Source organism: Bubalus kerabau, chromosome 1 (assembly GCF_029407905.1).
Source record: "Bubalus kerabau isolate K-KA32 ecotype Philippines breed swamp buffalo chromosome 1, PCC_UOA_SB_1v2, whole genome shotgun sequence".
NCBI lineage: Eukaryota > Metazoa > Chordata > Mammalia > Artiodactyla > Bovidae > Bubalus > Bubalus kerabau.
Window position 1 is genome coordinate 200,507,956 of NC_073624.1, and position 27,797 is coordinate 200,535,752.

General features: G+C 37.0%; 1 protein-coding gene and 1 long non-coding RNA gene across 2 annotated transcripts in view; both read right to left on the minus strand.

The window, feature by feature from the left end:
• Positions 1-20,870, minus strand: part of SRFBP1 (serum response factor binding protein 1) — a 61,499-nt gene extending 40,629 nt beyond the window's left edge. Inside the window, exons 1-3 of the mRNA XM_055549795.1 lie at positions 20,605-20,870; positions 7,733-7,821; positions 6,645-6,717 (exon numbers count right to left, since the gene is read on the minus strand). Coding sequence (XP_055405770.1) covers positions 6,645-6,717; positions 7,733-7,821; positions 20,605-20,640 — 198 coding nt within the window. The 5' untranslated portion in view covers positions 20,641-20,870. The remainder of the gene's footprint in view (positions 1-6,644; positions 6,718-7,732; positions 7,822-20,604) is intronic.
• On the minus strand, positions 228-6,108 carry LOC129629670 (uncharacterized). The gene is made up of 2 exons (XR_008703309.1): positions 5,532-6,108; positions 228-567 (listed from the first exon to the last, which is right to left on the minus strand). It is a non-coding gene; the product is annotated as an uncharacterized LOC129629670 (long non-coding RNA).
• Positions 20,871-27,797: the final 6,927 nt, after the last annotated feature.

Below are 27,797 nucleotides of genomic sequence, written 5' to 3' on the forward strand. Positions count from 1 at the left end.
TAACTGGACTGAAGCAATTCCAAAGTAAGTTTTTCATTTTAAAATTAAGTGTACACGACTCAGTAAGTGGTAACAGCACTTCATCAATTTTACCAACAAGGACCTGTACCTTTTCGTTTTCAAATAAAAGCAAGGAGGTTAAGAAGCAGGGAATGGGTACCACTTTTATTTGCTACAACTGCTCTTATTTAAAACACAAAAATACTTTAAGGCCACCACAGACTTGACATAACATCTTTAATATCAAAGCAGCTTACAATGAAAACCATGACTCCTACATATTAAAAAATGCAACACTGCTAAGGATTTCAGGAATATGAACTATTCAAAATACTGGCTTCAAGCTGCAGGATCCACATGCCAAGAAAGCAAACTGGAATTCCAATGTGATGATCTGTTACTAAATGATGTTGTATGAGTGTGAGGACAGCAGTATATACTGGTCCCTTGCCCTTTTAAAATACCACTATGACTTCCTGTTTATCATTTCAAATGTCACAAGCTGAGTACAGAAGGATATTAAATCAGGGCATCCTGCTCTGCCTTCAGAAGCAATAAAAGTTCTCCCTTAAAAAAAACAAAACTGAATTAGAAGTTAAATGGTCTTAAGAGTGCTGGTTAAGCTGACTATAAAATGAAGAGCCTATTCATTCTTTGGTTTCTGATAATTAACATTAAAACCAACAAACAAAAACACACTATCCTAAGTTGACAATTTTTATTGAGGATCTTTAAAGTTACCTAAGGGTTTAAAAAATTATTTATTACTTGATTTCTACAATGCATTAGAGAAAAATAATCTAAATAAAAAGTACAGATTTATAAGAGACTCACAGGTCATAGTGCTGAACCTGTAACTATAGAAGACCATAATGTGGGTTATGCTTGAGTATGGAAACCACACAAGAAACAGAAACATTATGCCTCTTTCATACTTGGACCAGTGTTTGCAGCTTCTAGGTTTCAGACATAAAGGAAGAAAATATGAATGTGGAAACATTTCAAACTTTTGAGATTTTAATATCATTTTACAGAAAGAATCAAGACAGGGAAGGGAAAGAATAGAAGGCATGCTTAGGATGACATGAGCAAGAACAAAACCCCTTCTGGTTCTATCAGCACAATTCTGCAAGGTATTCTAGACTCTAGAATTGAGACAACTTGAAAAATTCATTAATGATTAGGATCTAATAGGTGAGTTTACACTTTACAAATAATATTGCTAATTTTGAAAACAAGAACAACAATATCAATATAAACACTTAGTTCATCACTCCGTTCTCTTGAAACAGTTTCTTCACTTGGTTTCCTAGATACCATACTCTCTTGGTTCTCTTTCTCCTTCACTATCTACACTTTCTCAGTCTATTTATTCTGTCTCTCTAAGATCTAAACTTACAGTGTTGTGGGGTGCTCAGTCCTCTTCTCTAGCAATTTATAATTACTTTGAACTTTGGCTACTTCCATTTCTGGGAATGACAGACCAAGGTACTAGCAGATAACATGATTAACCCTTTCTTCAAAAAACAAAATAAAGCAAAAATGAAAACTGGGCACACTACAAAAAACCTTCTCTGAAGGTAAAGCAGAGTAAATGCAAGAAGGCAGAGTCTGATGCAGTGTCAAAGCGCACTAGGAATACAGATGGAAAGCTGTACAAATAAGTCACAATCTCTTCACAATGTAACCTAAAACTAACTGCATTCTTCATGGTTCAGAAGCAGCGGCCAAGGAACACGTGGAACAGTGAAGCCTAGGTACATTACCCGCTCAGAGAGTAGGGGAAACCCAGAAGAGATGGAACCATACAAGGGGTTCTGAAACTTGAACAACTCATCAAAGAAACAGATTCAGTTCATCTCACCAAAAGGCAAAAGATCCGAACTGAAGCTAAAAGTGCTATCCAAGAAACACTGTTTGAAATTCAAGTGAAAGTCACTCAGTCATGTCCAACTCTGCGACCCCATGGATTATACAGTCCATGGAATTCTCCAGGCCAGAATACTGGAAAGGGTAACCTTTCCCTTCTCCAGGGGATCTTTGCAACCCAGGGATCGAACCCAGGTCTCTTGCATGGCAGGCAGAATCTTTACCAGCTGAGCCACAGTTTGAAATAAAAGCCTACTCCAAAAGTTAACTGAAAAAGCCACCATTCACTGGAGAAGAATAACCAAACCCTGAATCTCTATCGTTTAATCTTTGTAAAGTTCAGAGTACAATGCAAAATTATCCAGCATATGGTACAGTCCAGTGGTTAGGACTCCTGGCAGTCCAGTGGTTAGGACTCCATGCTTCCACTGGCAAGGGGCATGGGTTCGATCTCTGATAAGGAAATAAAGATACTGCAGCATGCTGCACAGTGCAGCCAAAGACAAAACAAAACAAAAACCCCCTCAAATTACTCAGCAGATGAAGAACCAACAAAAACAACCATCTTTTCCTCTCCCAAAGCAAAAATGGCTATTATCCCTATCCTATGATGCTAAAAGGAGAAGGCAATGGCAACCCACTCCAGTACTCTTGCCTGGAAAATCTCATGGACGGAGGAGCCTGGTGGGCTGCAGTCCATGGGGCCGCTAAGAGTCGGATACGACTGAGCATCTTCACTTTCACTTTTCACTGTCATGCATTGCAGAAGGAAATGGCAACCCACTCCAGTGTTCTTGCCTGGAGAATCCCAGGGACGGGGGAGCCTGGTGGGCTGCCGTCTATGGGGCTGCACAGAGTCGGACACGACTGAAGCGACTTAGCAGCAGCATGATGCCAAAAAAAAAAAAAAATGAAGAAAATCTTTTCAATAGATTAAAATCTTATGAGATAAATTAAAAAAAAAAAAAAAAATCCCAGCACAGAAACAGAAACAAAAAAACTGGTAACTGATTCAGTCACAGAACATCAGTCACTGGGTGAAAAGACCACAGGATATTCACACAGTCTCAAAGCTACCATTTTACAGATGAGTTAACAAATGCTAAAACAGAAAAAGGAGCCTTTAAAAGGGAGGAATCTGTCAGACAACATCTAAACCAAGTGTTTGGAACTCACCATTGCCAGTAAGAGATAAACATGTATGTGATACAATGTATTATTATTATTACACCGTAACATTACAATTTTCCTTTAGTTTTGAAATATTTTCCAAAAAGTTAGAGGGAAATACAAACAAAAGGAAAAAAATTGCAAGAAGGTGTATTTTTACAAATCAGAGAGGGAAGAATTAAAACAGCTGCCTTGCCATCTGTTCACTTTTCTTACCAGGAAGAAACTCAAAGAAAGGTAGAAGACGGAGTTTAATGTGTAGTTGAAAATCTAGGTATAAGTTGCATATAACTTAGAAACAGGCCATGATGGAGCACAAAACAAAGCAATTCTAACAGCTGATAAAGCGCAAAGGATGCTTTTAATAAGAGATTGAAACATGCAAAAACAGAAAAAGAATGGAACAAAAGGTGAAAGAGTTTTAACACAGAGAAGAGTAGCAGACAGAGCAAGATCTCACATATAAATTATCATTGTATACGAATACTTAGCGTAAAGAAAATTAATGGCCTCAGAGAAGTGAAGAAAAAAAAGTTAACTGGGTATATTTAGCTGTGAGGAAATAAAGAATCTGAAAACTTATCACACATCTTTGGACCTTTTTTCCTTAGAGAGAAAGCTTCATGCTTATTATATTACCTCTTTACTGGTGGCTCAGATGGTATGGTAAAGAATCTGCCTACCAATGCAGGAGACTCAGGTTCAATCCCTGGGTCAGGAAGATCCCCTAGAGGAGGAAATGGCAACTCACTCCAGTATTCTCCCCTGGGAAATCCCCTGACACAAGAGCCCGGTGGGCTATAGTTTATGGGGTTGCAACGAGTCGGACACGACTGAGCGACTAACTCATCCAATCTATAGGAGATAGAGTCTACATATATTTCTGAAGTTCTCATTTTAATGAAGGAGTATAGTGAAATGGCTAACACTATCAACTTTATAGTTAGTTACAACTAGATCATTACCTAACAACTATTTGACCGAGAACAAGCTGCTGAACTTCTCTAAGCCTGTCTCCTACTCTGGAAGATGGAGATAATGATATCTACCTCATGAGATCGTGAATATAAAACACACAATACAGTGCCTGGCACATACTAAAGAATAAAAGCTAGTTATTTAACCCTTATTATTGAGAACAAAGATTTCTTGTACATTTTTATTAATTTTATTCTATGCTTTAATTTTACTATCTCCTTCTCTAGCTAAACAACCTAGAGATCTAAGTCAAAAAACTACCTTAATATCCAAAGAGAAAAGAACTGTTTCAGAAGCCAGTGTATATATACCAAAATCAAAGTTAAAAGTGTGAATACTATTAGAAAAGGCAGCAAGATTTCTTTCACATTCATACATTATAGGCTATAAAACTGGAATCTATCATTTTATAGTATCATAAAGACCAGGCAATTTTTTTCCTTGACCAGAAAAAACAAACTCTTATTTCTAAAAATATCTCAGGTTTTCTTCTTAAGGAAGTCCTCTTGCAACAAAATACCCTATTATCATAGAAAGCAAGTATAGGACAAGACCATAAAAATGTAGTGGTATATGAGCCGAAGAAAAAATTCATGTGGAAAAATGAGTAAGAAAAGGTTTTTTCTTCAAATTTAATTGAGACTGTGAGCTTTCTGTTTTGTGACTATTTCTTTGATACTCCCATGTACATGATAAACCATTCCCTTAAGAAATTACAAATGATCTTTCAATTTAAAACTGTTTTATGTATTTGCTTCTTTTAAAAAGAAAAGTAGACCAATTTTGTAAAAGAACCATAACTGAAGAATGAAATTTGACATGCAAGGAAAGCAAACATATAGACTTACTTTTTTTCTAGTTTTTATATTTAGATTTAATCCATTTTTTAAACAGCACTGTGAAAGTTGAAGGTGGAGTATCCAATTAAACTACCCTAACCACTGACATTGACTCAAGAAATATATGTACTATTTATTTTATGAATTCAAGGACTATATCAGGCAGTGAATTTTAGCTTTCTATGAGGCAACAATTCCATAGTGGTCTTTTATAAACACAAGGAAAAATAGAAACAAACAAAAACTATAATCATGACAGGAATCTTATAAACCTATGAACTTTATCAGTGAGTCTGATTTTCTACTGCTGATGAGGTTTAAGAATTACAGAAAACAAGTTTCACATATAGATCAAATAGGACAACTTTGTTTCTAATTAACTAAATTAAATTCACTACTGAGTTATGGAAGGCATGTATTTTAAAGATTAATGAATATCTTTTGTTTCTAAACTCCTGATACAATGCACAGAGGCTTACTGTATATAATCCATCCTTTCCACGGTAAAATAAAATCAGCAATTATATAGTAGCTCAAAGCCTCTGAATAATTTAGGACTACAAAAATGACTATTCAGAAGAAATTACAGGGAAAAATTTAGGTAAGGAATGTAATTTAGTAAGGAGCTTGGTTAAGAGAAAGTGAAAGACAACAGCCCACATCATAACTTCTTACCTTAGTGTTATCCTCAAAAATCTCTAAAGATTTTATTTCTCATAGGAATGTTATGGGAAAAAAAGTCTAAATGATATATAAAACAAAGTGATACAAATAATAATTAAGAGTCAAATATAGAATATTTTGAATGAATGGCTGGACAGTAAGAGTATTAAAACTTATGACATATCAAATGGATGCCATGAATTTTATGGTCCTGTGAAAAACAATACAAATTAAGGGAAAAAAGCCACAAAATCCATACCTCATACCAAAGAATCATGTCCTATATCTGTTTCTATTCAGATTAACCATGGTAACTTTGTCTTATAGGACACTTTATCATCCTTTCAAAAGGAAAAAACAGTGAGAAGTTTTGATAATCTAACTCAATTAAAATATTGTTAGAGATTCCTCTTGCTCTTTTATCTCAAAACTTAGAAGTTCTACCAAAATGTAATAGTCAAACATACATGCAAAATGACCCTGCAATTAAGGTAATTGCTGGTACCAAATGTTGTTTTTAAGTTCTTCAATAAAACAGTCTTCCAGACATTTAATAGTATGTCATTTGGTAAATGAAAGTTTCCACAAAGAACAGCGAGAAGACCTAAAAATTATGCTAGCAAAGAGTCTGGCTGAAAGAAACGAAAATACGGATCATTTTGGTCCAATACTAATTTTATTTCAAGTTACTACAGAGCTGAATAAAATGGTGATGCCTCCACACAAAAATTTATTGAGCTGGCAATAGGCAAAGCATGATGTCAGCCACCAATATCACCATCCACATTACCAAACAACAGGAACTTAACTTAGACTTCATGCCTAAACTTTTAGTAAAAATAAAAACCTTAGGCATGAAGCATTATTAAATATAGATGAATTTAATCTGGCAGTTTTGACTCAAATTAATCTAGTACTTTAACAACTTCAGTAAAAAACATAAAATAATGCAAACAAATCTAATTTTCTAAATGTAGTGCCACATTCTTCACCAAACAGATCCACACAAACAAGCCTTAGCCAACTCAGTTATATTCAATAAATAACACCGAACACACATACACAAAATGCAGCTGACAGGAGACATGGAAACACACATATACACAACTCCACGTAAGTTCTTACCTTCATGGCACGAATTTCTTCGAGCAATCGTTGTGCTCGTCTTTGGTTTTTCAACAGTGCATCTTCGGTACCCCTGCAAAAGACACATTATAATATGTAGCTGGAAAAAAGCATTTATTTTAGACTAGTATCATAATAAAAAGTCTCTCCATTTCTTTTGGAAAAGCTTAATAATCTCTAAATAACAAGCATTCTGTCATCCTGCACTGCCCTTTCCCCCATCCAACACATACTCCAACTCCATCAACAAACCCAAGATTTTGGCATTATATTAATGACTATTATCACTGATAGCTTGTCTTCTAATTCCTTAATAGGAAAGCCAAATAACACTTTCCAGTCAATTAACAGCACATAGCATTTCATGTAAGCGATAAGCTTGGATATAATTAAATGAAAATTTGGTTTTTGGAATTAAATAAATACCTAAAGAAATTAAATATATAATTGTATCAGAGGAGAGCTACCTTATGAAACACACACACAAAAATAAGAAATTAAACAGAAACAAAACATGTTTGAAGACTTTGTAAGTATCCATACTTTAAAGCATAAGAAGTATAAATAACATACTTTTGTTCTCATACTAGTGATACCAAAAATAAAAAACATTATTTTTTCAAAAAAATTATATGGAACATAATGTTTTGACATGTACTTCCAAAAGGTACTAAAGATTTCAAATTAATCAGCAATTCAAGGAATACAGTAATATAAAATCTTCATAATTGATTCAGAGTATCACTTGATTTGCTAACCTATATGAAAAACATCTTAAAAGAATAACTTCTAATAACATAAACTATATAAATAACTTCAAAGACTTTTCAGTTTGACAAAGCCAAAAGAAGAGTTTTGAAAACAGAATTTATCATATATCTTAAGTGAATATGGTCTGAACTATGTAAGCACATGCTGACACAGCACATTTTATCTCACTCAAGATCTATCCATATATAAAACAAAGTGCTCTAAGAGTAAGAAATTTAATTACTCCTCTAGGCCCCACCCTCAGATTTTGTAAATACTGAACAAAAACAACTTTCGACATTTTGTTAGTCACAGGACCATAATGTTAAATGACTAACTTTTTTGACTTCAGTCTGCCAACACTCCTGACAAGTTTTCGGATAACCAAAACTCGGATTCTCTTCACTTCTTTTCTCATCTTCACAACCTTCAAGGAATAAAGCCAAAATTAGACAGAGTCTTAATTCAAGAGGGAATATACCTTATTATAGGGAATACTAATAATACAGAATATGCCTGCCATTTTGGCAGAGTTTCGTTTAACTATATTTATAGCTTGATGAAATCTAACTTCTTCCGTAACAGTGAAGGAATAAGAAATAAATCAACATTCTAAACAAGTGTATGAGGACTTACGAGAAACATCTTATGATTTAAAACACAAAACAAAACACAGCATTCCCAGTGGCTAGTGTTTTAAATTACACTTATATCTTGTTGGGTTTGGCACACAATAAACTGTGAACTCACTGAGATCACAGACCATCATAGTTATCTCTAAATCCTTGTGGTTTAAAACAAAGCTTCACCTATAAACTGTAGGAATTTAATTTACTGAATGAGCATTTGTATTAACAAAAGCAAATGCATGAAAGTGATTTTATTTTACTTATTTTTAGCACATCCCTTTCATTTATATTTAACAAATCATTTTAAGCATAACTTGAAAAACACAAGGGCAGACACCATGCAGGCACACACAGACACTTTAAATTACCCCATTAGAGAACAATGCTGAGCTCTAAGAATCAAAAAAAAAAACCAAAAAACTGTTGGCCAAGAGAAAGAAATATTCTAACGATAAACAACTACATGTTATTAGTGCAACGGGATGCTACCATTCTGAGTTCCTGTTTTCTCCATCATTGTTAAGAGGCATACATATATAATTCCTCCTGTAATGTCCTTCATCCCATTCTCCACTTTAAGAACTACATGAAATTCAGTTTGGATAAATCATTCCTGTGAAATCTTTAATGACTTCTTCAGTAGGAGAGTCATCCTCTCCCTGGAGTTCCCACTATACCTGTAGGAAGCGCCTACCATGGCACTGTCACTAATTGCTCACAAAGCGGTCTTTTTCTATAACCTCCCAAAGGGCCGGGCCCTTGCAATATTTACACAATGTTTTCTGTGCCTTGCAAGCAAGAGGGTCTGGCATGTACAGTTCTCAAATTCTTCTTGCCAAAATAACAGTAGCAACATCATTCTGTTTTTACAAGGCTCTTGTATTTAGCTGTTACTTTTTTACCCTTCATTAATATCATTCATCCCCTTATTCATTGACAATATGGGTGACCAACCCACAATTTCTCTCCACCATAAGTTTTGCCATTATTCTGGGTGATGCAGATGTCCACTTGAATAATCTACCCAATATTATACCCTCATTCCTTGATTTCCTCTTTCTAATGGCTTAATCTGTTCCATCACAGCCACCCACTTTCATGGTCACACTGTAGTCCCTGTCATTGTTCATGATTATTCCATTTCTAAAACCATCAATTTAAATTCTATACACTGAGATCAAAACTGCTTTCAGCTTGCATGTTCAACCCCAGCCACCACAAAGGTGTAACGATTTCACTGGAACCACCAGTTCACTGACCCTATTACTTTTCCTCAAATGATTAGTCCTTTTCAATTTTCCTTCTCTTATCTAGTTTAGGTACATAACCAACACTTGCCAATATATTATACTCATCCTTCTGGTTAATGAATCCTTGATAAAAACAATATTCTGAGTTCTTTATCACAGTACCCCAAGAGCCATGAAACATTTGAGATATTCTATCTACTAGATATCTATCATAATTAACCTCGAATGAGTCCTTACTCTTCTTATCATACATAAATACATACTTTGGTCAATTCACTTTACAATCATTATTCTAAATCTGTGCCTGCTTTCCTAAAACATCTAACCTTTCTCTTCCTCTCCTTCTCAATTTCATGAAGAAAATAAACATCAGATGGGAACCATCATCTTTCTACTATCATGAATGTAAATTTACTTGCATCACCCATCCCCTCTATTAATAAAGTTATGTGCATGCTCAATCATATCCAACTCTTTGTGACCCAAAGGCTATAAGCCCGCCAGGCTCCTCTGTTCATGGGATTTTCCAAACAATAATACTGGAGTGGGTTGTCATTTCCTCCTTCAATTTCCAACCCAGGGATTAAGCCCGTGGCTCCTGTGGCTTCTGCACTGACAGGCAGATTCTTTACCACTGACCCACCTGGGAAGCACTTAATAAAGTTACAATATAAGAAATATTACTAAACTTTTCTGAGGTTAATCTTCTAACTGTATTTTGGATCTCATCCTTTTCTGCCTTCCTAGAATGCTTACTGCAAACTATGCATTTACTCTAGCATTGTCAATCTCTTAAATGGATGTTTCTCACTCATTTTTAAAAAATTGGGGTACAGTTGCTTTCCAATGATGTGTTAGTGGTGTACAACAAAGTGACACAGTTACATGTGTATATATATATTTCCCTTTCCTTTTGGAGCTCCCTCCCCCCATTCCACCCATCTGGGTCACCACAGAGCACTGAGCTGAGCTCCCTGTGCTACACAACAGGTTTCCACGAGCTATCTATTTTACACATGGTAGTTTATCTATGTCAATTCCAATTTTCCAATTCATCCCCCACATCCGTCCCCACCCTTTGTCCACACTGATTTTTGATCATGTTTGAGTCATTTTCATCAAAAACAGAAACAAAACAACCTCACTACAAAGTTTACAGGAAGCATCGTCTCTCTTCAACTGCCCCAGAGTCAGGTTTTTTAGAGATGTTCAAACAGATCACTCCCTATATGCATACCACACAATTCCAGTTTAATTTCCCTTTCCACCAGTCTACTAAATGCTGTCACAAAGACACCAATGACTTCTAAAAGTCCCCGAAGCCAACAGGAATTTTTCAGACTTATTTTGCTTGAATTTCAGCAGCATTTGATATTGATGAATACTTTCTTCTTCTTAAAATACTCCTCTTTGGCTTGTATACCAGAATACTTATTTTGGTTTTCCTTCTTCCTCTCTGCCACTTCATCTTCGTCTTCTTTGGAGACACATCCACATCTAATCAGTCTTGAACTGATTAGGCCAGCTCTTCCTTTCAAGATATATTTTTTAGCCCTAAGTGATCTTATGTGTATATACAGTTTTAATTTGCCACCTAAGAAAGATGACTCAAAAATTTCTACAATTAGCTGAGATCTCCACTTTAGCTCCAGACCTAAATGTGTAACTGCCTACTTAACATTTCAAGTATGCTTAAAAACATCTCCAACTCACACTGAACCCATGCTATTCACTCCCAACTGGATCTCTTTTTTGGTCTTTCATATTTAAGGGAATAGAACAATTTTTTCAATTATAAACCTAACTTTCTTTTCTAAATCCCTCACAATGAATCTATTACTAAGTCCTAATAATTTTATTTCCTAATTATCTCCCAAATTGTACCATTTTTCCTTCTATCTTAACTCTCTTGGCTCTCTCGGCTGAGTTACTGCCAACTAGTTTCTCAATATCCATTTTTGTCCTTCTCCAATCAGTTATCCACAACTCAATCAGAATACATTTTTTAACACTTAGATCTGATGTAACACCTTTACTTATCTCTCTTCAGTTCAGTGGTTTCAACTGTTCTTAGGATGGCCACAAGCGCCATCTTTTAGTCCATTCTCACCATGCTTACAACTACCACCAATCTTTACATCTGCTGTCTTCTCTGTTAGGAGTACTCTTTCTCCTCATGTTAGCTTGTTAACATCTTATCTGATTTGGCCTAATTGTCATTTCTCAGTAAAGTGTCTCCTGGCCTCCCTCAGAGGGTCAAAAAGTATTTATAGAATTATCTTGACCCTTATTTTAATATTTTACTTTTAATCTGATAATGTTTAATGTGTCTTTCTCCCACAAGGCTATAAATTCCATGAAAGTAAAATATCTGGTTTTATTCAACATTGTATCTTAACAGTGAGCATAGCAGATGACACAACACGTGTTCAATAAATATTTGTTAAGTAAATGAACAGAAAAGGAGCAGTGCTCCAGTGATCATTCACTGTTTCTAAACAGTAATATTTTAACAGAATATAATCAGATTTCCACTGTCTACATTAACCTCTTTAGAATTTGTTTCAAAGTTAGATCTATTTAGGAAAAAAAAAAAATACTTGCATAAACAAAAAGCCACTGAGATGAGGTTTAAGTGCAAAATGAACTGCTACATTTCATAAGCAGCCTAATAGTGGATTATGATCCATTTCTGAAAGTCAGGTCATTCATAAAATGAATAGCAAGTGATAAATTATGCATTAAAATATATTAACAAATGTTTCCAACTGCTGTATCCTGCAGGTGCAGGAGAAGATTATCCATTTGCTAACTGCTGTTAACCAAACTTAACTAATAAACTGCAGGAAGCAGAACCGGTCCTCAGTTACATTCCAATCATGGGAAAGCTAGACTCCAATTTTAAAACTCCAATTTAAGAAGCACTATGTTTGTCATTACTGCATAAGGGAATTCTGAAAAGCAAAGGGAATGCTTCATGTGCTTAGTTTCATGCCGATGCCAAAAAATGCTTTTTTAGCCTATTAAATTTTTCAGTTATTTGGTAAGTTTAGTATACTAAAAAAATACATATATTCACTTCATATAAAAATGGAATTACTACTTTTATTTTCCTCATACTATTTGTCTCAAACACTTAGCTTTCTCCAAGCATTTAAATTTATTTTTGCACAACTGACAAACAGCTACCAGTAGCCCTTTACTTAGAATTTAAAAGGCTGCCAATTCATTTGTCACCCAGGAATTATGAAGCTGGTTGACAGATATCCCAGACATCAACAAACAGTCCTTAGACACCCAGTACTGTCAGAAGGCCAATGCACTGCTTAAGGGCAACACACTTTGGTGAATTCTTTAACCAAAAGCAAACATAACTGTGATTGTTACAAATGTGAAAAGAGTATAGCACTGTTTGGGAGGAAAAGAAGGAAAGAGAAATAAAGTGAGAAAGAACAAAACAGGAATAATAATGAAATGTGCTGACAGGAAAGAGACACAATGAAAAAGAAGTAAAAGAGTGTGAAGTCAAAAACTGAAGGACAAAACTCTGTAGTTCATCATTACCAAGACTGGTAAGCCCACACTGAGTGCTTCTAAGCTGCAAAAGAATGCATTCAGTAACTGCAAGAGCACAAGAAGAAGAGTTAAGACACATAAACATCCACAGCCACACAAAACACACGCACTCAAAGTGAGGTATCACCTAGAACCTGGGCATAGAGATGCCCTCAGTTAACCTGGTGAAACCTGAACACAGTAATGTAAACCTGGATCAACTCTTATGTAGATAGTAGAAAAATTATGATAATTAAATGAAAAGCTAATATACTTGCTCGGAAAAAGACCAAGTGAACATATGGGCAAGACTCAATATAAACACGGGAAAGGGAACCACAAAGAGCAAAAGCTGGCAGTATCTGAATCAAGAAGATTCCAGAGAAAGGTTCCCCAGCTCAGAGCCTTGGGAACTCCAATTTGGATGGGAATAACTCAATTATGGGGACAGATCTTATCACAGCCCAACACTGAATCATGCAACTAAAACCCTTGCTGTGGTAAATGTAAATGGTACTTTGAAATTATGCCTAGTTGGCTATCTGCTAGTCAGTCAATTAGCCAACCTCTTTTGGTAATGTAGTAACTTTGCTACATATGTGAATTAGTGAAGTCACTCAGTCGTGTTCTGACTCTTTGCGACCCCATGGGCTGTAACCTACCAGGCTCCTCCATCCATGGGATTTTCCAGGCAAGAGTACTGGAGTTGGTTGCCATTTCCTTCTCAAGGGGATCTTCCTGACCCAGGGATCAAACCCAGGTCTCCCTCATTGCAGGCAGATGCTTAACTGTCTGAGCCACCAGGGAAGCCCACATATCATACTGTATAAATGCAGTATCATAACAGGTATCATTCTAAAAGTTACTTTTTCACCTAACAGTATTTTCAGAGTTTATCCATAATACATACAGATGTCTTGTGTTGATCTAAAATAGTACATTGCTTAATTTGTTTACATAATATATGAATTAATTTATAACACAAACACATGGTTATTAGAAAACAATTATTCAAAGATCCAGCTGCTATGGAGAAGCTTGCAGTGCCAAGAAAAATCTGAGTAGTCCTGTGTTTTGTAAGACATATTAAACTTCTGTTTACTCATTACTTAGGGCTTCCCTGATAGCTCAGTTGGTGAAGAATCCACCTGCAATGCAGGAGACCCTGGTTCAATTCCTGGGTCAGGAAGATCTGCTGGAGAAGGGATAGGCTACCCACTCCAGTATTCTTGGGCTTCCCTTATGGCTCAGCTGGTAAAGAATTCACCAGCAATGTGGGAGACCTGGGTTTGATCCCTGGGTTGGGAAGATCCCCTGGAGAAGGGAAAGGCTACCCATTCCAGTATTCTGACCTGGAGAATTCCACGGATTGTATAGTCCACAGCGTTGCAAAGAGTCAGACACGACTCATTGACTTTCATTTTCATTTTTCACCTGTCAGACTAGCAAATACAAAAGAATATAACATTCTGCTCGTGAGACTTTGAGAAGGCACTCATGCATTGCTGGTGAGAATGCAAATTGGTATACTCCTTCTGGCGGAAACTGACAATATCTAACTAAAGCCCACTGCCAGGAATCTGTCCAGAAGACATACCTCCAGCTTTAGAAAAAGGCTACTCAATGTGGCACTCTTACAAAATGTTGCATAAGAGAGAAAATATCGGACATAAACAAAGCATAAGCAATGTACAATTTTAGATCAATGCATGGATCTATATGTATTATGGATAAACTCTGAAAATACTGTTAGGTGAAAAAGTAACTTTTAGAATAATACATAGTATGATAACTGCGTTTATACAGTATGATATCACACATGTAAAGTGTAATACTATACACTGGTTATGAATATGAGTATATGTTACAAAAACTATAAAATACATATGAGAAAACACACAGAATGAGTAATGTTTACTTCCAATGCTCAAAGGAAGGTAGGTGGAATCAAGCACTATGATATGGCAACATACTGATATATTTGCTAAATATAGGAAGTAGATTACAAGGATATTTTTTGTATCATTTTTCCATACATTTGAACTATTTCATAGTTAATAACATTAACTACAGCTTTATACAGAGGACTTCTAATCTGACCAATTGGATGATATCTTATTACTGAATTATATCTTTTATTTCTGACGAGCAAAAATTTAAAAATTCTGGAGTGCTTGGTGATTGTCTACAACTTAATCATGATTGAGTATATGCTGCCACCTAGCATAATTTCCTAGAACTGTTAAAGAACAGAACACAAAATGATTCTCTTATACCGAACCTAGTTTAGGATTTCAGTTAAAAATTATTTAAAAAGTTATCACATATTTAATTATGAAACTGGAGCTTTGCAACTTTAAAAACATATACAAAATCAGTTTTTGACAATAAGCCTTTGCAAATCAGCTTGTTCTCTGGCATTTTAGTTTCTACTATCTTAAAGGACATGGAAAGCAATTTTTTAATAGACTCCTTGATAATCTGCTATCAAGAATAAAATAATGTCAGTTTCATATAGAAGCCCCTTGGTCCTCCTGTGGAATTAAAGTACTTTACCATATCAGAATGTTTCACCTTCTAATTCTCATTTTTATATATCATTGCAGCCTAAAGAAACAAATGGCTGGAGAAAATCCAGCTCTAGATTCACAAATTCTTTACCCAGTAAATGCCTTGGCACTATTGTTTTCAATTATACATCCCTTTTCTGGTTCTAATGGAAAGGGAAAAAAAAGTTTACACTTAGCAGATTTCTCCCCCTCATTTAAGCATTAAGTGATTCAAGTTGAGCTATTCATACTTTTATCTGCCCATTAAGTATATAGTATTTATTATTACCCATACACAAGGAACTATGTTAAAGATTAGGGAAGCTACTATAATAAATCAGTTAAATATTCTCTTTTCAAAGTCCACATGAGTACTTTTGAAGATAACATATGCAACAAATAATCATAAGATTAAGTAAAAAGTGATTATTTTATTTTTTTAAAAAGTAAAGGTAGGAGCTTATATTCTTTCAGAAGACTACATGTATTTTAAGAACCTAGAGTCAGGAAGTGTTCTGTAACTGTCAGCTGTCAGCCGTGGAAAACAACTGGGGAAAAAAAAAAGAATTAGGGCTGAACACATTGAAAGTTTGCATAATATAATAGTTGTGTCTGCAGTCAGGCTTTTATTTTCACAAAAGACATTCTGAAATTAAATATACTGTAAATTAGCTGGCCATACAAGTTTTTAAAAGAAAAGACTATAACTAAAAATTATTGAAAAAGGATTCCAATCAAATTAACCACAGATATGAGTATCAATATTTCAAAGATAATACCAGAAATTTACAAATTTTTGCAAATATGACAAAACCTCTGCCCCCCAGAGACAGGCATAAGCACAACAAACTGCACATAATTTCAGGCAGTTATATGATCCCTGAAATCTTCCTGAATCCCAGTTATAGAAGAGCTAATTATTCAGTTGTCAAGGATCAAAAAAACTGTCTCAAGTTACTCAGTCAACACACAGGCACTGAGGATATGATGATGAGCAAAAATTTAGTCAGGTTGAGGGCATAAGAAATCTCTCATGTTCACATGCCCCTCATATTAAGCAATTCTTACAAATGCTAAAATGAAGTAAATAATGCTACAAAAGCTCACAAAAGGAGCAAATGGAAGTCAAGAACCATTTCCCTGATAAAGCAACAAAGAAGAAGTATAGAATGTACTGAGAGGAAAAGGAGCTACAGATAAAAGGAATACCATCTATGCACATGGTAGGTCTGTGACTGACAGGGAAGAAAGCCAGTGTGGCTTAAGTACAGTGCCTGAGGCAGCTGAGGGGTGTGGTGTAATAGTGGAGAGATTGGCCTTCTTTAGATTGGTCTTGACCAAAAGCAACAGGAAACCACCACATCAGTTTTAAGCAAGAAAACACATGATTATGCATGTTTTTAAGATCCCACTCCATCTGTACTACCGAGATGAGATTAGAAGATGGGTCAAGTAGTTGGGAGGCAATGACAGTAGTTCTGCTGGGAGACAGAGCTTGGATTTGGATAGTGAGGATGAAGGAAGACCTAGAGGGGTGGGATGGGGGTGGGAGGGAGGCTCAAGAAGGAGGGGGCTGATTCGAGTTGTTGTATGGCAGAAACCAATACAACACTGAAAAGCAATTCTCCTCCAATTCAAAATAAACAAATTTTTTTAAAAGGGGGAAAAAGTAATGGAAAGACATGAAAGAAAACAGTGAATTTGAACTCTTTTTCATATATATATTTCTTCCTTAAAGAAGTTAGTTCATTTAACCAATTTCCTATGAGATTATTTCTCTTTGTTTCCATTAAGCTATTTTATAGTAATGACATTACCCATTTATCTGTCATATCTACTGTATTTTTCTTCTAACTGGTTGTCTCATTTCTTCCCCCTGGGTTTTTGAATCTTTATGTAAGCAATATGTTTTTCCCTTTGAGGTCATTCTCCTATTAATTTTAAATTATAACACTTTTCTTCCACCATCACCACTTTGTCTTTTTTCCCCTACTTTCATATTATAACATATAAGATTTATTTTAGTATGGGATGTATAAACTTACTAATTTGATTAGTTCATTCAATCACCCAGCAAACATTCATATACCACACATGGCGCAGGTGATAGACCCACACACAAAAAAAGAGGAACAGGTAAACAAATGTTTTCAGCATAGAAAGCATCCTGGTTGCATAAAGAATGGACACCTAGCTCATACCGAGATGAATTGGTGATGACATCCTAAAGGTCAAATTTTAACTGTTCTGAAGAGGGCTGGAAAGTAGCTAAAAGGAAAAAGAAAGAACCTTTAAGCGAAGAGTAGAGTGAATGACTGTCACCACTCTTCAGAGTACTTTCAAAATCGAACAGGAAATGCACTAGTATTTGCAGTGAATTTCCAAGGACATCACTCACATTACGGGCTTTTATACCTCACCTGTAACCTAACAGGAAAAAAGACCACCAAATACTTTCTGTAATTAGCACGAGCTTAACATATGGTTATTAATAAAAACCAAATACCTTCAAGAGTTCTCTTCAATATACCCCATTATCTACTGTCAAGTGAAATCCAGACTTATTAACCTGGCAGTAAGACAGTAACGTGGGCCTTAGGAAGCCTCACTACAAACAAAGCTAGTGGAAGTGATAGAATTCCAGTTGAGCTATTTCAAATCCTAAAAGATGAAGCTGTGAAAGTGCTGCACTCAATAGGGCAGAAAATTTAGAAAACTCAGCTGTGGCCACAGGACTGGAAAAGGTCAGTTTTCATTCCAATCTCAAAGAAAGGCAATGCTCAAACTACTGCACAATTGCACTCATCCCACATGCTAGCAAAGTAATGCTTAAAATTCTCCAAGCCAGGCTTCAACAGTACATGAATCGTGAACTTCCAGATGTTCAAGCTGGATTTAGGGAGAGGAAACAGAGATCAAATTGACAACATATGCTGGATCATAGAAAAAGCAAGAGAGTTCCAGAAAAACATCTACTTCTGCTTTATTAACTACACCAAAGCCTTTGACTGTGTGGATCACAAGAAACTGTGGAAAATTCTTCAAGAGAGGGGAATACTGGACCACATGATCTGCCTCCTGAGAAATCTGGAGGTCAGGAAGCAATAGTTAGAACCGGACATGAAACAACAAACTGGTTCCAAATAAGGAAAGGGGTATGTCAAGGCTGTAAATTGTCACCCTGCTTATTTAACTTATATGCGGAGAGCACATTGTGAGAAACGCTGGGCAGGGTGAAGCACAACCTGGAATCAAGATTGCCAAGAGAAATATCAACAACCTCGGATATGTAGATGACACCACCCTTGTGCAGAAAGTGAAGAAGAAGTAAAGAGCCTTTTGATGAAAGTGAAAGAGCAGAGAGAAAAAGTTCTCAACATTCAGAAAACTAAAATCATGGCATCTGGTCTCATCACTTCATGACAAATAAATGGGGAAACAATGGCAACAGTGGCTGCCTTTATTTTGGGGGGCTCCAAAATCACTGCAGATGGTTACTGCAGCCATGAAATTAAGACGCTTACTCCCTGGAAGAAAAGTTATGACCAAGCTAGATAGCATATTAAAAAGCAGAGATATTACTTTGCCAACAAAGGTCCATCCAGTCAAACCTATGCTTTTTCCAGTGGTCATGTATGGATGTGAGAGTTGGACTATAAAGACAGCTGATCACTGAAGAATTGATGCTTTTGAACTGTGGTGCTAGAGAAGACTCTTGAGAGTCCCTTGGACTTCAAGGTCCAACCAGTCCGTCCTAAAGGAAACCAGTCCTGAATATTCATTGGAAGGACTGATGCTATGCTGAAACTCCAAATGCTTAGGCCACCTAATGTGAAGAACTGACTAATCTGAAAAGACCCTGATGCTGGCAAAGACTGAAAGCGGGAGGAGAAGATGAGGACAGAGGATGATAGGGTTGGATGGCATCACCGACTCAATGGACATGAATTTGAGTCAACTCCAGGAGTTGGTGATGGACAGGGAAGCCTAGCATGCTTCAGTCCATGGGGTTGCAGTCTGACACGACTGAAAGACTGAACTGAAGACAGTAATACACTAGCTTTATTTCCTACTTCATCTCACAAGTTCTCATGAGTAGAGTGTTCTTTACTCCTGTATAACTCAAGGTGTTTCCCACTTCCACTTCCCCCACTCCCCGATACTTTTAGAGAATTTAATATGCTTTATATAAAAACATAATTCTCAACCATTGCCATATTTATATTACCTTTTTTTTCTTTTAACACCAAAAACATTCTTTCTTCGCCTATGTGTCCCTCTGGCTAGAATGCCTTCTTTCCCCTTCACTGAATCACTAAATGCAATCTTGTGTAAGATCCTTAAAGATCAAGACCAAATATCACTCATTTCATTTTGCTTTCTTAGGAAACTTCTCTGCACTAAGTATCTTTTTTTTTTTTTTCCTGTGAGTATTCTGTATCATTGATGGATGCTGATTACCCTTTCCTACCTGAATACAGGTTGGTTAAAAACAGAAAGTATGTCTAAAGAGCAGACACATAACCACTGAATAAATACGAAGAACTTCCTTTGCTGGAGCTGTAAAGTTCTCAACTGACCCCCGCTTTCCAGCAGCCTACTTCAATTCTTCGATGACTTTTGAATTTCTTGAATAGAACCAGAAACCAGAAAGGAGATAATGACAGAAACGGTAAGCTAGTGAAATTAACCCGTAAGGGTGGAGGTGATGAGGGCAAATGTCTGATAAGACTGGATTTAAGAGAGTTGAGATGAAAACTTGGGGGCAGCAAGTATTAAAACTTCGCTGCAAATGGTAGCAGAGAAATGGAACAAAAGCTGAAAGAAGAAATGAGGTACTGAGGAAGCATTCATCCTTATAAATGATACGGTCTCATTCAAGACGAGCAATTTCCTAGGAAAAGCCACCGCTCTCAATCCCTCAAGGAAAAGTACTACCATGAGCTTCCTTTTACAGACGGTTACTGAATAAATTAAATGATCTTCCCAAGGTCCATGGAAAAAAATTCAAGACAACCGACAGCCAAAGACATTTCAGCCACCTAGAAACCAGGAGGTGGAAGAGTAGGGGTGGGGAGTTACGGCTGTCAGTTCTGAGTTCCGGAAAATCCGTCTGAGCCATCAGGCGCACTTCCCGCCTCGTCCCAGACCCTTCCAAAAGACGCAGAAAAGCCGTCCTGAGGCCCCTAAAGATCAGCCCCACACGTTTCCAGACCTCCGTGCTCACCTCATTATTGAGGTTCAAAGTCCCCGGCTCGGCCATGGTAGCTCTTAGCAGAAGATCCGCCGCTGCCGCACGTGAACTGTAGCTGCCGGAACGCGAATGCGTCCTCACGCCCCCAACGGCGGCCTCAGTGGCCCAAAATGCATCTGCCGTCTGCTCAAGCAGACGCGTAAGTAAAAGGTATACTGACTTTGAGGGGAGGAGCGGAAGTGACGAAGAACAACTTCCTGCGTACAGTGCGCGGTACCGGACTTGCGTGTTCCTATGGAAACCAGGCAGGTGGTGGCTGAGAGGGTGTTCTGCAAGTTATTGCCTTCTTCAGAAGTTTTTCAAGATGCTGATTTTCTTATATTCCTTTGCAGAATGGTTCCAGCTTTGTAAGGACCTTGTTTTTCTTGTCTCAATGGGAATGAAAACCTTTATGAAAGGATCACTTGAGCGACCAGTTTTGCCCCGAATTTTTACCTAGCTTCTGTGAAGATTTCTGCGCTTTTGACAAGCACCTTTGTTAGATTCACCTTTTTTCCTATCCTCACGGTATAGGCATGGCCATATTTTTCTGCACACTGAAAGGTTTAAATTTATATAGAGAACATATAAGCAAAACGAGGATGTACAGTTGCTGCTGCTTGTGAAAATGGCTGTTTTGAAGTATAATGTGCATGCAGAGAACCAAGGAGTGAGTCGGAATTAAATAACATTATTAATAGGTAACACTTGGTGGTATTGAGCTTTATAAGGGGTCCAGTGCTGGGACAAACGCTTTACGTGTATTATCTCTAAAATAGTCAAATCTAAAGAGATAGGAACTATTATTCTTGTTTTACAGATTTGGAAACTAACTTTTGAGGAACCAAGTGTCTTACCAAGAGTTGCCCAGCTGGAGCCCACCACTGCTACAGGACCTCAGGGCTGGTGACATAATTTGAGGGGCCCAGGGCAAAATGAAAATGCAGGACACCACTCCCCAACCCCCTTCCCCGCCCCCCCCCACTGCCCCCGGCCCAATTCAAAAAGTGGGGGAAAGTTTCTTCTTTTCTTCTGTGGTTTCTTTTGACCTGTCATGTGCTTTTTATTTGGTGTTTAATGTGGTGCTCCTTCAAGCAACAGGGATGCCTTGGGGCTAGTACACACCTTCACAGGTGCCTGGGACCCATGTTTGAGGACCCAGGGAGGGGTGCCTGTAGTGGACCAAGATGGCAGCAATTGCTAGGCAGAGACTTGGAAGTAGGAAGCCAGAGAATGCGAATGGGAGTAAGTGATAGGAAAGACCACACTGATCTGAGACTAAGCTCTTGACATATGTTCCATTGTCCCACTGGATTTCACTTAACAAAACTCAAATTCTCAAACTTATTAAGAATTTCAATACTGTAATGAAAGAAAATTTAAACCAGACCCACTTCTGAGCTTCCACCCAAGAAGAGGGTGCTGTGTAGAGTCTATGCTCTTGACTCCTGAGTCTGTATTAAGTTTACAACTTAGTCTTTTCTTTGGATTGGTATTCTTTAATGTGTGATTTGGGCACAGTTGGATTTACCCTGACTTCCTGTTTGACTAGTGTTGCATAAAGGTAGTTTTTGTATTCATAAATCATATGTTGAAATTGTAATTATCTTCTTATTCAGCTAGTTCTTCTTATCAAAACTGATCTCCTGGAGTGAAGGGGCTTTTCACCCCGGTTGGGGAGTAGGCACTTCAGTCATAAAATATATAGGAAAGGATGTTTTAAAGATAAATGTAGAGCTTATGGAAAATCTATCTTCTAATTCAGGAAAAAGGTGTTTTTAGTATGATTCCATAATGCTTTTAAATTATTTTTATTTACAGTTTTCTACTTTTATTTTCAAATTTTTTATGTACTGTTTATTCTTTTATGTGATCAGTTCAGTTTAGTTCAGTCACTCAGTCATGTCCAACTTTTTGTGACCCCATGGACGGCAGTACAGCAGGCCTCCCTGTCCATTACCAATGCCTGGGGTTTACTCAAAGTCATGTCCATTGAGCTGGTGATGCCATCCAACCATCTCATCCTCTGTCGTCCCTTTCTCCTGCCCTCAATCTTTCCCAGCGTTTTCAAATGAGTCAGTTCTTTGCAGCAGGTGGCCAAAGTATTGGAGTTTGAGCTTCAGCATCAGTCCTTCCAATGAACATTCAGGACTGATTTCCTTTAGGATGGATTGGTTGGATCTCCTTGCAGTCCAAGGGACTCTCAAGAGTCTTCTCCAACACCAGAGTTCAAAAGCATCAATTCTTTGGTGCTCAGCTTTCTTTATAGTCCAACTCTCACATCCATACATGACTACTGGAAAAACCATAGCCTTGACTAGATGGACCTTTGTCAGCAAAGTAATGTCTCTGCTTTTTAATATGCTGTCTAGGTTGGTCATAACTTTTCTTTCAAGGAGTAAGCATCTTTTAATTTCATGGCTAAGCACCACATGGCTAATTTTATGTGATAAGCTCTCAGTAAACTTAGATATCATTTTTAAAGTGACTAGTAGTTTTTCATTGTCCCTGATGTATCACTTCCCCATCTATCCATCTCTGTCTTTTGATGCTGCAATCTCAAAAATTTTGATTCTTTACAAAGGTGATTCTAGTAATGAATATGTCCTCTAATAATAATAATGTATTAATATTTGTGTTAATCAGGCTACATGTTTCTCTAGAAAGCAGTACCTGCTTGTTTTATTTTTGAAGAACTGAGCTGGATCAGTTAAATGCTGTCAGAGATATGAAACAGCAATACTATTACCATTAAAAGCAACTGGTATGAGACCTCTTTTGTCTTTATTATAGTGTTCCATTTAGTGGAAGTAAGGATTCCCAAACGTATACAATGGGGACTCAAGTTTTCCAACTTGAAGTTTCTTAAGATTTTCTCAGATTCCACTGTATTTGTCTACTCAGGCTACAACAGAATAGCACAGACTGGGTGACTTAAACAACAGAAATTTCTTTTCTTACATTTGCTAGAACTTCTAATATATTCTAGATCATTCCTGATTTTAATGGGAATAGCTTTAATATTTTACCATTTGAAGTTACATTTTGTGTTTGTTGTAGTGAATAGTTTAATAAAACTCAGGTAGTTTTCTTGTATTTGTCTAGCCTTTTTTTTGATATGTAGAAATGGTTGATGAAATTCATCATGTGCTTTTTCAATTTCTTTTGCTTTGATCATATAGTGTGTTTTTCCCTTTAAAGCATTTCCCCCACATATGTTCTAATTTTATTGTGGCCTTTGGAAAGGTATAGGTGTGGACCTTAGCATCAGGCCTGCCTGTATGTGGACCCTAGCAGTAGGCCTGCTCATCTGTGTCCCATGCACAGCCCTCACCAGCCATCCTTCCTGTGGACCCTGCCAGTAGGCCCACCCAGTATCTCTGGGCAGTTTGCCTGGTGAATGACTTTCCTGTGAAGCCAGATTGGAACGTCTATTAGAGGACAATGCACGGCTACTATGATAATGGAAATCAAGGAAACATCATACCACCCAAGAAGCAAAATAAAAATCAAGTAACCGACCCTAAGGAAATGGTGACTAGCAATTTTCCTGACAGAGAATTCAAAATAATCATCTTATATTAACCTCAGTGAGCTAAAAGAGAGCAGACACATAAAATGAAATATCATCAAGAAAACAATATATTAATAAAATGAGAAATTCAATATCCTTTCATCATAAAATCTCTCAACAAATTGGGTATAGCAGAAATGTACCTTAGCATAATAAAATCCATGTGTAACAAGCCCACAGCTAACAGCTAAATGGTTGAAAACTTTTCCTCTGATGTCAGGAATGAGACAAGGGTGCTCACTCCCACTACTCCTATGCAACACAATACTGGAAATCCTAGCCAGAGCAGTTTGGCAAGAAAAGGAAATAAAGGGCATCAAAATTAAAAAAGAAGAAGTAGAATGATTTCTGTTTGCAGATGACATGATCTTATGTGTAGAAACCTTGAAAATTCCACACACACAAAAAGTGAACTAATAATATACACATTCTGTAAAGTTTCAGGATAAAAATCAACAAATAAAAATTGTGTTTCTGTACACTTAACAATGTTCTATCCCAAAAGCAAATTAAGAAAACAATCCCATTTAAAATAGCAGAAGAAAGAATAAGATATTTAAAATAAATGAAATCAAGGAGGTGTGAAACTTGTACACTAAAAACTATAAAACACTGATGAAAGAAATTAAAGCAGGGCAAATAAATGAAATGACAATCCTGTGTCTATGGACTGGAAAAATAAATATTATTAAAATGCCCATACTACCCAAAGCAAATTCAATGCTTTTAAATAGAAAAAACAATCCTAAAATGCATATGGAATTATTAAAGACCCTAAATAACCAAAACAATTTTGAGCAAGAATAATAAACCTGGAGGCATCACCCATCCTTTTCAAAATATACTACAAAGCTACAGTAATCAAAACAATATGGAAACAGTATGGTAAAAGCATGCACGCGCGCATGCACACACACACACACACACACACACACACACCCCAGAATAAATATTCCAGGGATAAGCCCACACATACAAAGTCGATTGATTTTTTTTACAAAGATGCCAAGAATATACACTGGAGAAAAGATTTAAAAAAGAAAAACTCTTTTAAAACTCTCACAATAAATGGTGTTGTGAAAACTGTATATCTACCTGCAAAAAAGACCTTAAACCACAAAACTCCTTAAACCAACAAAACATAAGGAAAAAGCTTCTTGACACTGGCCTTGGTAATGATATTGGATATATCACCTAAAAGTTCAGAGAAGTGTAGATAAGTAGTATTACAGCAAACTGAAAAGCTGCAAAACAAAGGAAATCATCAAAATTAACATGCTAAGTCACTTCAGTCGTGTCCGACTCTGTGCGACCCCATAGACGGCAGCCCACCAGGCTCCCCCGTCCCTGGGATTCTCCAGGCAAGAACAATGGAGTGGGTTGCCATTTCCTTCTCCAATGCATGAAAGTGAAAAGTGAAAGTGAAGTCGTTCAGTTGTGTCCGACTCTTAGCGACCCCATGGATTGCAGCCTAACAGGCTCCTCCGTCCATTGGATTTTCCAAGCAAGAGTACTGTACCTCACAAAATGGGAAAATTTCAGACCATACATCTGATAAAGGGTTAATATTTGAAAGTTATATGACTCAATACCAAAAGGAAAACAGCCCAAGTTAAAAAAAAAAAAAAAAAAAGGGCAAAGGACCTGTATAGACATGTCTCCAAAAAAGACATACAGATAACCAGCATGTATGTGAAAATATGTTTAACATCAATAGTCATCCAGGAAACACAAATTCAAATCACAGTGAGATATCACCTTGCATCTGTTAGGATTTATATAAACAAAAAACAGAAGATAACAAATATTGGTACTAATGTGTAGAAAAAGGAACCCTTGCACATTGTGGGAATGTAAATTGATGCAGCCAATGTTTACTGCAGCATTATTCACAGTAGCCAAGACAAGGAAGCAACTTAAATGTTCATCAGTGCATTACTGGAAAATGAAAATGTGATTCACACAAGCACAAAGATATTACTCAAGTTTTAAAAAGAAGGAAATTCTGCCATTTGTAATAACATGGTTGAACCTGGAAGACATCATACTAAGTGAAATAAGCCAGACACAGAAAGACCAATACTACATAATTTCAGTTTAGCCACTCAATCATGTCCGACTCTTTGTGACCCAATGGACTGCAACACACCAGGCTTCCCTGTCTATCACCAAGTCCGGGAGCTTGCTCAAACTCACGTCCATTGAGTTGGTGACGCCATCCAACCAACTCATCCTCTGTCATCCCCTTCTCCTCCTGCCTTCAGTCTTTCCCAGAATCAGGGTCTTTTCTAAGAAGTCAGTTCTTTGGATCAGGTGGTCAAAGTATTGGAGTTTTACCTTCAACATCAGTCCTTCCAATAAATATTCAGGACTGATCTCCTTTAGGATGGACTGGTTGGATCTCCTTGCAGTCCAAGGGGCTCTCTAGAGTCTTCTGCAACACCACAGTTCAAAAGCATCAATTCTTTGGTACTCAGCTTTCTTTGTAGTCCAACTCTCACATCCATACATGACAACTTGAAAAACCATAACTTTGACCAGATGGACCTTTGTCAGCAAAGTAATGTCTCTGCTTTTTAATATGCTGTCTAGGTTGGTCATAACTTTCCTTCCAAGAAGTAAGCGTCTTTTAATTTTATGGCTGAAATCACCAACTGCAGTGATTTTAGAGCCTCCCAAAATAAATTCTCTCACTGTTTCCATTGTTTCCCCATCTATTTGCCATAAACTGATGGGACCAGATGCCATGATCTTAGTTTTTTGAATGTTGAATTTTAAGCGAGCTTTTCACTCTCCTTTTTCATTTTCATCAAGAGGCTTTTTAGTTGTTCTTCTTCACTTTCTGCCATAAGGGTGATGTCATTTGTGTATCTGAGGTTATTGATATTTCTCCTGGCAATCTTGATTCCTGCTTGTGCTTAATCCAGCCCAGCGTTTCTCATGATGTACTCTGCATATAAGTTAAGTAAGCAGGGTGACAATGTACAGCCTTGATGTATCCCTTTCCCGATTTGGAACCAGTCTATTGTTCCATGTCTAGTTCTAATTGTTGTTTCTTGATCTGCATACAGATTTCTCAGGAGGCAGGCAGGGTGATCTGGTATTCCCATCTCTTGAAGAATTTTCCACAGTTTGTTGTGATCCACACTGTCAAAGGCTTTGGCATAATAAATGAAGTAGATGTTTTTCTGGAACTCTCGCTTTTTCTATGATCCAACGGATGTTGGCAATTTAATCTCTGCTTCCTCTGCCTTTTCTAAACACGGCTTGAACATCTGGAAGTTAACACTACATAATACTACTTATATCAGGAATCTAAAACTGTCAGACTCATAGAAGCGGAATAGAAGCATGATTGCCAGAGGCTGGAGGGAGGGAAAAGTGGGAAAGTATTAGTCAAAAGGCACAAAGTTTTAGTTATACAAAATAAATAGGTACTATGTATGATGCTTGGAGAAGGCAATGGCACCCCACTCCAGTATTCTTGCCTGGAAAATCCCATGGACGGAGGAGCCTGGAGGGCTGCAATCCATGGGGTCACTGAGGGTAGGACATGACTGAATGACTTCACTTTCACTTTTCACTTTCATGCATTGGAGAAGGAAATGGCAAC